The 13,243-nt window shown below is 42.8% G+C and overlaps 1 protein-coding gene across 3 annotated transcripts in view; it reads left to right on the top strand.

Annotated features, from left to right (window-relative positions):
* The window catches only part of MKLN1 (muskelin 1), a 330,653-nt gene that overhangs the window by 165,758 nt on the left and 151,652 nt on the right, over positions 1-13,243 (top strand). For 2 of the 3 annotated variants that reach the window (XM_079785913.1, XM_079785915.1), the window contains exon 1: positions 4,894-5,031. The exons of the other annotated variant lie outside the window; for it this stretch is intronic. In XM_079785913.1, the coding sequence (XP_079642039.1) occupies positions 4,934-5,031 (98 nt within the window). In that variant the 5' untranslated portion in view covers positions 4,894-4,933. Of the gene's footprint in view, positions 1-4,893; positions 5,032-13,243 lie in introns of those variants that run through there. 3 annotated transcript variants of the gene reach the window in all.

The following is a 13,243-nucleotide window of genomic DNA, read 5'->3' as shown; positions in this document are numbered from 1 at the left end:
TGCTGTAGGCCCACTGCACTTGCTTATTCTCTCTGCCTAGAATGTTTTTTATCCACTTCTGCATGGCTGGCATTTCTCATTGTACAGGTATTAGCTCAAATATTACCTTCTTAGAGAAGCTTTCCTTTACCATCCAATCTAAATATTACTCCAGTGCAGTCTCTTCTTAGCATCTAAATATACAAACTAAAATGACCTAGTTGACTTATTTGTTTATTATATGTTGCCCTACCAGAATGTAAGCTCCATGAAAGCAGTGTCCTTGTCTGTACATCCTGACTCCTTAGCATCTAGGACAGAGCCTGGCACATCACAGCCTTTCAATAAATCTTTTTTGTGCAGGTGACAAACCAAATACAATCAGTTACTCTCTCCAGGAAGTATTCACTGTGAGAACCATACTGAGATTACAAGATGAGTAAAGATGATCACTTTTAGGGGATGACACGATGACTGGGTCACTAGAGCTGCTGATCCCTGAAAAATGATGATCTATTATCCAGGTCTCCATGAGGCCATCAATATGTTCCAATCTTTGAAGTGTGGGGGAACTAGAGGGACTAAATGGCTGCTGACAGTTTCCAGGACTTCCCCATATATCCTTACAATAAACCTCATCACTTAAGCCAGTGGTCGGCAAACTCATTAGTCAACAGAGCCAAATATCAACAGTACAACGATTGAAATTTCTTTTGAGAGCTGAAAACCGATTTCTGCGCATGGGCCATGAAGTTTCAATCGCACTGTATGTGCGCGCCCGCACGTGGTATTTTGTGGAAGAGCCACACTCAAGGGGCCAAAGAGCCGCATGTGGCTTGCGACCACTGACTTAAGCTAATGCCCCAAAGGCAGGAGATAAAGGTTTACCCCTAGGACCGTGGTCGGCAAACTGCGGCTCGAGAGCCACATGCGGCTCTTTGGCCCCTTGAGTGTGGCTCTTCCACAAAATACCACGGCCTGGGCGAGTCTATTTTGAAGAAGTGGCATTAGAAGAAGTTTAAGTTTAAAATATTTGGCTCTCAAAAGAAATTTCAATCGTTGTACTGTTGATATTTGGCTCTGTTGACTAATGAGTTTGCCGATCACTGTCCTAGGAGACATGAGTGAGACATTAGCAGACTTCTGCAAAATTTGTAATTTCTTTAGTTTTCTACTTTATCTTAACATTTACACAAATGTTGGGTTCAGTATGATCTTTACCTGTAGACATAAATCCAGTGCTTTAAATTATTTTACCATGTGTAAAATCTATCTGTAGGAAAGCCATGCTATCCTGAGTTTTTCACATTCCCCATGGCAATCATACCGCAGGGATACATGTTAGCAGTCTGAGAAGTTCTTGCATTCTTATTAATCCTTTGTAACCCAAGTTTTCCTTTAGCACAATCCGCTCATTCTTCAAGAAATATTATTGAACATCTATTATATGCTAGACACTCAGACAGGACTGAGGATACAACTGTGAACAAGATATGCTTGATCCCTACCTTTATGAGAATTACAGTTTAGGGAGAGAAAATGAGAAATAAAGAGATTAAAATATATTGTAATGCTTGCTAATATAAGGAGGGAAACTCAGAGTACCAAGGAAAATGTAGAAAATGGCACATAACCCCAAAATAAGTGATGAGGAATGATTTTCAAGAATGAAAGAAGCCGAAAAAGGAGCAGGAGTTAGACAGGTGAAGAATGGGGGAGGGTATTCCTGGCTTGGCTAAGCCCTTGAGGGAGGCCAGAGAGAACACAAGTTATAGGAGCCAATCCCATGTTAGTTCAGTGTGGCTGGAGTAGAGTGCAAAGGGGGGAGAGAGAGAGAGAAGACTGGAGAGGTAGGCAAGGCAGGATGTAAAAGGTATCTGCTAAAGGCCTTTTGATGTTACCCAAAGGGAACAGAAAGTCACAGAAAGTCATAGAATGTCACTTGGGAAGAACTGGCTTATATGTGTCTCTTAAAAAAGATTACTCATAGCCCTGGCCAGTGTGGCTCAGTTGGTTGGAATGCCATCCCATGCACCAAAGGTTGCCGCTTCGATTCCCAGGCAGGGCACATACCTAGGTTGTGGGTTCGATCCCTGGTTGGGCGTGTAAGGGAGGTAAACGATCGATGTTTCTCTCTTTCCCTTCCCCTCTCTCTAAAATCAGTAAACCATATCCTTGGGTGAGGATTAAAAAAAAAATCACTCATGCTACCTAATAAAAGAGTAATATGCAAATTAACCATCACTCCACTACACCAGCAAGTCACGCCCACCAGCCAATCAGGAGCAAGTATGCAAATTAACACAACCAAGACTGCTACAGCCACGGAGCGAGCAGGAGGCTTGGGTTTCCCCAGCAATGGAGGAAGCCAGGCTTTCCGCACACCCTGGTGGGCCCAGGCCTCCTTTGAAAGGCTACAAAGTTTCAATTATAGAAGCTAAATAAATCCCAACAAAAATGGCGGCAGCCAAGGAGCTGGAGAGAGCAGGAGGCTTGAGTTGCCACCAATGGTGGAGGAAGCCAAGCTTCCGCAGCCCTGGCCTGCCTTGGTCTCCACTCAAGGCTACAAAGTTTCAATTATAGAAGATAAATAAATCCCAACAAAAATGGCTGCGGACACAGAGCAAGCAGGAGGCTTGGCTTCGCTCAAGCCTACAAAGTTTCAATTATAGAAGATAAATAAATCACAGATATCAGGGCCTCCACTTGGGTCGCCAGGGGGCATGGCCAGCCTGCAAACCACCACAGGCCCCTCGCCCAGGCCACCCCACACCCCAAGGGAACCCCTACCCTGATCTGGGACACCCTTCAGGGCAACCCAGCTGGCCCCCACCTGTGTACCAGGCCTCTATCCTATCTAATAAAAGAGTAATATGCAAATTGACCATCACTCCAACAAACAAGATGGCTGCCCCCATGTGGTCAAAAATGGCTGCCCCCATGTGGACACAAGATGGCTACCACAAGATGGCCACCACAAGATGGCCAGCAGGGGAGGGCCGTTGGGAGGGACCAGGCCTGCAAGGGAGGGCAGTTGGGGGGCGATGAAGCCTGCAGGGGAGGGCAATTAGGGGTGAGCAGGTCGGCAGAGGAGGGAAGTTGGGGGCAACTGGGCCTGCAAAGAAGGGCCTACCGGTAGGATCGGGCCTAAACGGGCAGTCGGACATCCCTCTCACAATCCAGGACTGCTGGCTCCCAACTGCTCACCTGCCTGCCTTCCTGATTGCCCCTAACTGCTTCTGCTGGCCAGCCTGATCACCCCTTAACCACTTCCCTCCCAGCCGGTAGGATCGGGCCTAAACGGGCAGTCGGACATCCCTCAAGGGTTCCCAGATTGGAGAGGGTGCAGGCTGGGCTGAGGGACACACCCCTCCCCCATGCACGAATTTCGTGCACTGGGCCTCTAGTAAACAATAACTCTGTCTGGAAAAGAACAAGGACTCTATGACATTAGGGTAAGAGGTATACTTAGCAAAGGAGGAGCCCCAAATGAATTGAACTGAGTCACCATCTTAACCTTCTCCCCTTAAAAGTATCTCCTTCCCCCAAAGATAACCACTCATCATCCTTGGGGCTAACCTCCTCTGGTCCTACCCACTATCGCTGGACTCCCAGCTGGGGTCACTGGGGTTAGAGCATTGCCTAAGGAACACATACTTTTCCAACATGCTGCAACACGCAGAGCACACGTGATCTTGAAGGCTGACATACTGTGGCCTATTTAGCGAGTGGAGGCCACTATTAAGTTTTCCCCGATGGAAATAAAAAAGTCAGGAAAAGACTGAGGGAGTTTCGGCAGGCTAATGATTATAACGTAAAGAGAATACAATTACCGAGGCGTTTTGACTTTGCATGAGATTTTTCCATCGGTCAGGTGGAGATGGAGACACGGTCCAGGCTTTCCAGGGTAAGCCCTCTGAGACAATGAGTGACAAGGACTCTGGTGACCACAATGGCTGCGCCAAGGGACCAACAGGCATGCCCCTGACCACCCGGTGCCGGACGGGAGCACGGCCTGAAGCTGCCAGGCGTTTAGAGCCAAGGGCTCCTTTTTAGATCAAGAAGCTGGTATGATGCCCATGTGGCCTTCGGGGCACAAGGATTGCTCGTCCCCCTGGGATCTTTTTCTTGAAATGTCTCTGTCTCTCGCTCTGTCTGAACTTTTGGGCCCAATGTCTGTCAGAGTTAAAAGTGGGCAGATGTACCAACTAGAAAGTTGATGCCACACAGCTTCCCCAACCGCTTAAAAGATTTTTTTCGGGTCTGGTCTTGGGGGGGGGGGGGGAGGGTTTGGGGGTGAAGGGGTGGCTGAATGTCTGACTGAGTAAACCAATCCCACAGATTCGTGTGGGAGGCTCACAACCCATGTTCACACCGAAGGGCAGGGAACCCGGGGCGGACCCGCGAGCGGCTCCTTCTCCCGCCGCCGCCGTGCGCCTCCGGAACCGGGCACAGGACGTTTAAACCCACGACAGCTCCAGAGGGGAAGGGCATTCGCTATTGACTCCAGTTCCCTTCCATGCTGTGTCCTTCAAGGGCTTATCAACTGGAGCGGGCAGTGGTTTCCGAAGTCTCCAAGTTCGTCTTCTCCCGCTCCCTCCCTGGCCCACAGTTCCCATCTATTTCTTTCCATCCGGTATTCTTGGCTTTTTCCTTACCTCCGTTGGCTTGTAAGACAGTCCCTTGCGCCACTCCCTCCAAGCCCCACCGGAGAGCCCCTCAGGTGCTCACACTCCCGTCCCAGTTTCGGTAAGTCATTAAGGAGGGTTCAGCGTTGGAAACTCGGAGGGAATCGCGGCCCCGCGCGCGCCTCGGCCCTCGGGGCAGCGGTACCCGCGACGCGCAGACCCAGGCTGCGGACGGCCGGGCGGGCCGCGGCCCCTTTAAGACCAGGCCACGCCCCCCTCCTCTGGTACGGCCCGCGGTCGGTGGCGGCCGCTCTGGTGCTGACAAGATGGCGGCTGGCGGGGCTGTAGCTGCGGCGCCCGAGTGCCGGCTTCTGCCCTACGCGCTGCACAAGTGGAGCTCCTTCTCCTCCACGTACCTTCCTGAGTAAGTGCCGGGCCTTGGGCTGGTGCTACCCTTCTCTTCGGCGTAAGCTCCGCTGGGCCGGGCGGGCAGCGGAGGGCGCCGAGCCGTGAGGCCCAGGCGGGGCCTGGTGAAGGGACGCGCGGCCTCGGAGTCAGTCCAGCCGCCGAGAGGTTGGCCGCCCCCGACTCGGGAGGGTAGTTAGAGAGCGAGGTTGCGGGGCAGGGGCGAGGTTCACGGCGGGCCGGGGACGCTTCCACCCGGAGCCGGTGATGCTGCACCGGGATTTGGGACTTGAGGGCTCCTGGGGGGCGGGCGGCTCGGGGAGGTGGGACAGGAGTCGCAGCTTTTGGGGTCCGGGCGGCGGGCAAACGCGGGGGTGGGGTGGGGGTGGGGATGCTTCTAAGCTCGTCCGAGCTGGCGGGAGGCGGGGGACGATAGTCCAGTCGAGTGCTGCCGGGGCAAAGTGTAAAGCTGAGACGAGGGTTTTTGTTGTTGTTGTTGTTGTTGTTGTTTTTTTTGGGGGGGGTGTCATTAAAAGTGATCAACAGCAAAAGAGTGGTGAAACTTACGAAGACTGAAAAGTTGTGCAATTCACCCGAGTCCTTGCAAGTGGGGAGATTTGCAGGGCGCATTTTCCCCCGGCTGGTAGTTCTAAAAAAGATAGGGAGTGGGCAGGAGGGACCTTACAGAAGAGTTCCATTTATATTATGGCCCAGAACATGGATTTACATAGACACAGACCAATTTCCCCAACCTAGAAACTCAAATGTAGACAGAAAAGACATACTTTAATGAACTTGACTTCCAGCACTGTCTGGGTCTGGATCTCCGATTTAGGTGTTAAAAAGAGTTCCATTACTGCCATTGCATATGTGATACATACTGCATATGTTTTTCCTGTAGAAAATTCATTCTGAAATGCTGAGAGTACTTTAGTGCAGTATTTACTTATCTTTAACTTATTTTGAGAGAAGGAGCAGATCTAATTCCAGTTTTAAAACACAGATAGAGAAACTGATTTTAGTAAAGTTTTTAAGACCCGTGCAGACCCTGAAGAAAAGTGACAGTTGTCCCCCTGGACCATCATCTCATTAGACCAGAATGGTTTTATGAACAAAACACGTTACAGATAATACACTTTTATGTTACTGAACAAATGAAGTGACTAGATCTGTGAAGCACCTTCCAAGAAGTTTTCCACCTATGTTCCAAAAATTCTTCACATCTTATCAAATTTGATTTGTCGAGTCAAATCCGTCAAGAGTCTTGAAACAGAGTGGTGGCTAGAAGAATCTAACTCTTGATTGCCAGGCCATTGTCCTGTTGGCCAGGTCAAGGGTTGGCAGGCAGGCCTTCAGTAGGATCTGGTTCCATGAAGGGGGCCAAGTGACCTGTGGTCTGATCTGGCCTGTGTATCTTATTGATGGCTGCTGTGTGGCCGTGACCTGATTGGTGCTGGTTGAAACTTCTAATTTGAGAGTGAGCCAGGTAAACATTCTTAGCCCTCAGCTGGAGTTGAAATGTGGCCCTAGGTACTTGACTTCTGATTTTCAGGGCTAACAAGTTCTTGAACCTGAAGATAACATCATTTTTCTATACCCAGGTTAGGATCTCAGACTATTGGGGATTGGGTGTCATAGTTTGAGCCAATAACTGTGGAGATACTTGCCTGGTCTTGAGTTAAGCTACTTCCAGGATTTCACTCCTCAAGTGTCACAAGTCCCATCTGAGTTACCAGTAATAAGGGAAGAGTACATTTCAAGCAGGGAATGATCTAATGGGATGGCAACTTTACTGTGACTTATGTCTCTTTATCCTGGCCCCAGAGCACTAGTTTTGGGGTTAGAAGGCAGCTGTTTGAAATTGGAGAAACCTGTTGTGATTTTCTCAAATATATTCCAAACTCATATTTAATGTATATTTAACTTTCAAACACTTTCAATTACAGTGTCTTATTTAATGTCTATAATAGGCTGTTGACTTATGCAATATAGATTTTATTTTAAAGCACTAAACTATTATAATAGAAGAGTGATCTGAACTTTTTCCTTTGAAGGAATGTAGTTGCGTATTACGGAGTTTGAATTTGAGAGTTTTGTGTCTGCTGGATTGGTGTATATGCCATACCTAAATTGTAAAACTCTTTTTGGTACTGAACTTCTATTAGCAAGTTAACAATGCTACAGCTTTGTATGATAGGAAGTGTAAGAAGGGATAGACTTTCCTTACATTTGCCGTAAAATCCTAATAGCAACTGCTCTATCTTTGCTGACCTTGACAGTCATGTTAAGATATTTCCTAAGCAGGTCTAATATTAAGTAAAGCCATTTGTTGAAATTTTCTACAGAGTAGCAAATATTTATTGATTACAAGTCACAGATCTAGGCATTTTGAGGGGCAATAATGTAATGACAACAAAGGGAAACATAACGTGCCTTCAATATGCCAGCCTCTCTCATGAACACTTTAAAGGTTTAATCCTTAAAACAATTGTATGAGGAATCTACATTTTTGAGGAAATAGGCGTGGGGAGGTTAAAACATGCCTAAAACTAAGGTCACACTGTTAGATGGAGGCAAGATTTGAACCCAGGCAGTCTGGCTCCACAGTCCATGGTCTTAACTGTTCTGCTTCTGCACTAACGTGGAGACAGGAAATCAGAGATTTGAAAGAGTTGTTGTATTAAAGGCACTTACATTTTAGTTGTGTAAAGATGTGAAATTATGAAAAAAAATAGAAAAGTTCAGATTTCTGTTTTCTTCCTAAGGACTTATAATTTTTCTTCCTAAGGATTTATAATTGCAGAAAGAAACAAACATTTCCCCTTCTGACCCTTTTAGATTTATTTGGACTTAAATTTTTTTTAAGCAAATCTAGTTATAGATAATGTATTTTTACTTTGAAACTAGTGAAGTGGCCCTTTATCTTTTTAGTATGCTTAAGAAAACTTGGTCTGTATTTTACTTTTTTTCCCCTGAAATTTACACCTAACTTGGGAATGAAGAGAAATACACTTATTTAAATGATGAATAATTATTAGAATTACATGTACTCTTTTAAAATATAAGAATATTTTAAAAACTGCTAATCCCTATACTCAAATATTTTATTGCTATAGCTAATAGTGATACCACAATTTACTGAGTAGCTACTATATGCAATATGATTTTTATATCTAGTTTTATCTAATCATACAAACCTGCAAGATGGGTATTATATCTGTTTTGCAGATGAGGAAACTGAGGTATGTAAAAGTTAAGTAACTTTTCCAGAGGCTTGGTAAGGTCATACAGGTTTCAAGAGGCTTGGCAAGTTCTGTGACTTAAAAATTGTGGCACATGCCTCTACTCACAACCACCACTTACTGGGTACCTTCTACTCGTAGTCTTCAGGCATGAGGCTTACCACTTGTAGTTTTTTATTTAGTCTTTTACAAAAACTCTATGATAAGTATTATCATTTTGTTTTATAGCTAGGGAAACTGAGAGGTAAGTTAACTTGCTCAGGTCTAAGAGTTGAAAGGGTAGGAGATAGGATTCTGATCTTGGGCCTATGACTTCTATTACCAAAGCTTCTTCACTATTTTACTGGACTATAATATGTGCCAGGTTGGGAATACAGATAAGAAATGCTATAAGATTAGAACAGAGAGGGAACGATATTTAGGTCTATTTTATCTTTACATTTATGGCTTTAATGTATTAATATGAAAATTGGAAGGACTGTTGAAAGTGTTTTTTATACATTAGGTAATTTCATTGATTTGGAATGATTTGTGCTTACATATTATTTAAAGACAACATAAGTTTAGATAGTAAAATTTGATGAATCGTTAAGTGTGTTTACCTTTTTTCTATAAGTCTATTTCTTAAAATCAAACATTGATCAGAATTGTTTCTTATGTTAACATATGGTTCATAGTAAAAGTGATATATATGATTTGACGACTAGGATAGGAAGTGAACCTATTTCAACTATTTTAAAATTTCACATTTAAAAAAGAATTTGTATTTTTTTCTAATTGCAAAACATTCTAAGAATTTTTTTGTGGAATATTTGCAAAATATTGACTCACAGAAACAACATAAATTACTCTTAATACTACCACCCAAAGATAACTCATCACCCTTTGATATATATTATTCCAGATATTTTGTTGTGTCTGTATGTATATTTCAATTTTGTTTTAGCTTTTGTTTGCTGTTCTGTATTCTTTTTTCTCTTTAATGTATAGTAAATATATCCTCATGTTATTAAATAGTCCTCTGTATTGGCATTTTATTTAATTGGTCCCCTATTCAATATACATAGGCTTTGGGCTTCTTTTGTTTTTGTTTGTTGTTGTTCTTTGACAGTTATGAGTAATGAGACAGTGTGCTTAACAGAAACAAATCTTGAAATTATTTATGATGAGTTCCTAGATATTGAATTGTTGGATTAAAGCTATCTATCAGTTTATTTTCTTATTGTCTGTGTAGGAAACTTTCTGTTTGATGTACCTTGGCTTTAGTTTGACATTATCCTTAGTAAGTTGGGATTACGAATGTGGTTTTGATCGGACAAATCCATAGAAATTTATCTTGCAACCCACTGAGTTGGAGACTGTCATACTTTTCCTTTCCCTAAACTGAGATTAGACACTGGCCTTGTTTGGGAACCTTACTGGCCACTGAAAGTTCTGATATTCTCAGTCTGGTAATCTTACAACTGTAGAAAAATAAAGATTCCCATGATAAAGAAAAAGTATCATGAGGTGGATGGAGGTCTCGAGATTGAATCTGCAGAACTGGCTCCTGGAATTAGAACTTTGTGACTTTTAGCAAGTTTTTAGTTTCTTTATTCCATTCTGGATATGTTTGACTTGCCTGTGTTCCAGCTCACAAATTCTCTATTCAGCTATGCTCAGTCTGATTTTAACCCTATCTATTTTTTTCTTGATTTCAGCTATAGTGGGGTTTTTTTAGGGCTAGAATTTTCAGTTGGTATTCCCTCCCCTACCCCTTCTCTCTTCACAATAGATTCTAATTCTCTGGTGAAAATCTCCATATTGTCATATAATTTCTTGAACATATCAATCAAACTACTTTAAAACTTGTGTCTGAAAACTTCAATACTATCTGGATCACTCATAGGTCTATTTCTCTCATTTTTTTCCTTTTAAGTATCTTGGTTGGTCTAGTAGTTATTGCAGTTTTTATTATTTTTAATAACTTTTAATTGAATGCCAGACATTATATGCAGATTTAAACGCAATTACAGTTGCAAACCTAATAAATATATTTCTCTAGAGAGGATTCACCCATCTTTTGGTAGGCAGGTAGAATAGAGGCAAATCACCTCAACAGTCAAGAACTAAGCTGACTTAAAGTTGGGTTTTAGGTTTTGTAAACCTCTAGTTTGCCCAACTTTGGTAACCCTGCAGGGAACCTAGCTGAGAGACTGGATTTTTATTGGTCCTCTCCTGCTTTTGTCTCTCCAGCAGCATGAGAGTCCTAAAAGCTTTTCCTTGCTTTTCAATTGCTTTCTGCTGTTTTTTTTTGTTTGTTTGTTTTTGTTTTTAGCTTCTTGCTCTGTATAGTTTAAGAATCAACAAATGCCTCAAGAGGAAAATCAGTACATAGTGTTGTTGGCTCTGTTCTTCTGTGTCTCCCTTCATTATGGAATCTTGACTTCTTAAGTCCTGGGTGTTATGGCAAGATCCAACTACCAAGTTTTGTTCCTTTGGGCCTGTGAAATTGTTAAAAGCTCGGCTGACTTTCTGCCCTTTAGTGGCTGTCCTTTCCTGGTTTCTCAGTCCCTTTCCCTGTGCCATTAAAGAAATAGATGGAATGAACTGAGAGAGGGAAAGTTGTACAGATGTGGGACTCATTTCAATTAGTTTTTTTTTTGGCATTCCAGTCTTAGTTCCTCAGAAAGTCTCTGATATTTTAAGAGCTTTTTTTCATCCTATATGTTATACAGCCTTCCTAGTTCTAAAAGGGAATGTTTTTCTGCTACAGGCTATTCTGTCATATCCAGAAGCAGAAAACTGTGTTTAGTTCTTATGGAATAGACTTATACCTTGTAGGTTATGAATTCCTCATAATAATATTAATGTAATAACCTGACACTTGAGCCCCATATTTTTTTGCTCAGTGTTTTTCTTCATTTTTCCTTTTGTCACTTTTAAGTGCTTATTACTAATATCTGATGGGAAAAATTATGGAATAAACATAACATTATTTGTTTAAAATTGTTTTAAGTACTTATTGACTTGGAGTTAAAATGAGATTTTTATTCTTGGTTATGTTGATTTGTAAATCTCTTGAGACTTACTTGTTTATGAAGTCCAGAAGTTGAGAGTTTAATCTTTGCCAGAAATATATAGTTATTTTCCTTTCCTGGTAATGTAATTTTTATATTTCTACCTTTTTACTAGAATTTTTATGGGAATATTATATTTATGTGAAGACAGTGTTTAGAAGGAAGATACTTGGGTCTAATGTAAAATTGTTGGTTTGTAAATATTGTCAGTATTTAGTACAATTTACTTTTCCTTACATTCCTTTAGTATGACTGATATTTATTATAATTATCACCTATGTATTTGTTGTTAAGGCATGTTGTTTTGTATAAATAGCAACAGTAAATTATTTTAAGCATCCTTCGATATGTACCCTTTCCCTTCCTTTCATTGTCCCCTTTTTTCCTTTCCCTCTGATTTAAGTAGTTCTAGCAGAAGAGCTATAAAACCTAACTCCTACTTATTCTTTAGCTGTTGCTAAAATGTTGCTTTCTCAGGAAACCTTACCCTGTCCCCTCAATATGTCTGGCATCCCTTCCTCTGCTCCAACAGTTAAATGCTTTCATACAAATGTATACCTTCCTCATAAGTCACTTTATACAATTTTAATTATGCATTTATTTGTGTGATTACTTGATTAATAGCTATCCCTCCAACTAAACCACAGGCTTCATAGGAACTATGGAAATTTCCCCCCTCCCCTCATATCATTGTAGTCCAGCATAATGTTTATTAAATTAATAAGTGAATGAATTAGTTGTCACAAAAATAATAATTGTTCTATAGTTATGGACATATACATCTATTTTTCTTATAGTTACATACATACACATAGAAAAAGATCTGAAATCTACAACAAAAAGAAAAAGGTAAGAAAAATGTTAGTGAAAAGTTTAGACATGGTAGCTAGCCTTGATCCAGAAGGTCCACTTTTGTATTTTCATGGTTTAATGAACAGATGATACTTTTTGACCAGGACATATATAGGTCTAGGTTAAGTGGGACACAGGTTGGATTTCAGCTTTTACTCCTTAGTGGGTTCTTCTTGTGCAAAAAGTACAACCTGTGCAACAGTATATAGCAGCCCTGCACTTTATACCTGATAGTAGGTCTAGAAAGATACCAGAAAAAAAAAAAAAAAAAGAGAGAGAGAGAGAGAGAAGTTTGAAATTTTAAAAATAGAGGAAAATTTTTCTGAGCTGAAGAAAGATTGAAGTCATTAGTTTGAAAAGCCTGATAAATGTCAAGAGACTGAAAAAAAATACCCTCAAGAAGTATACATTCTGATGTAGGAGCCTGGTGCTAGAAAAGCTGCTCACATGAACACTTTGAGGAAGCCACATATGCTGCAGGAGCAGGATGCTGAAGAAACATCTGTAGTGCAGGAGTCTTCTGGGTAAGCATACCTGAACAAGGGAGCAAAACCATTCCTTCATTTCTTGAGGTGACTCTCCTGCCCCCTCTGCTGACAAAGCTTAACTTTTGCCAGCTGGCAAAGGAAAATTACTTAAAGGGCCCAAATTCATTTTCAAAGAGTAGGCAAAAAGGGTGAATTTGGAGGTGAGAGTGAATCTATACTAATAAAAGGGTAATATGCTAATTAGACCGGGAGACCTTCCGGACAAAGCCATGGTGGCGGGGCCAGACAGAGGTGGTTAGGGGTGATCAGGCCAGGCGGGGAGGGCAGTTGGGGGTGATCAGGCCGGCGGGGGGGGGGGGGGTGGTGGGCAGTTGGGGACGAGCAGGCTGGCATGGGGGGCCATTTGGGGGCGAGCAGGCCGGCGGGGGGGGGGGCAATTGGGGGCAAGCAGGCTGGCAGTGGGGGGCAGTTGGGGGTGATCAGGTCAGCAGGGGGGGCAGTTGGGGCGAGCAGGCCAATGGGGGGGCAGTTGGGGGCGATCAGGCCAGCAGGGGGGCAGTTGGGGGTGATCAGGCTGGCATGGGGGCAGT

This window comes from Cnephaeus nilssonii (genome assembly GCF_951640355.1).
Source record: "Cnephaeus nilssonii genome assembly, chromosome: 12".
NCBI classification, from domain to species: Eukaryota; Metazoa; Chordata; class Mammalia; order Chiroptera; family Vespertilionidae; genus Cnephaeus; species Cnephaeus nilssonii.
This window is presented reverse-complemented; position numbering and strand designations above follow the sequence as displayed.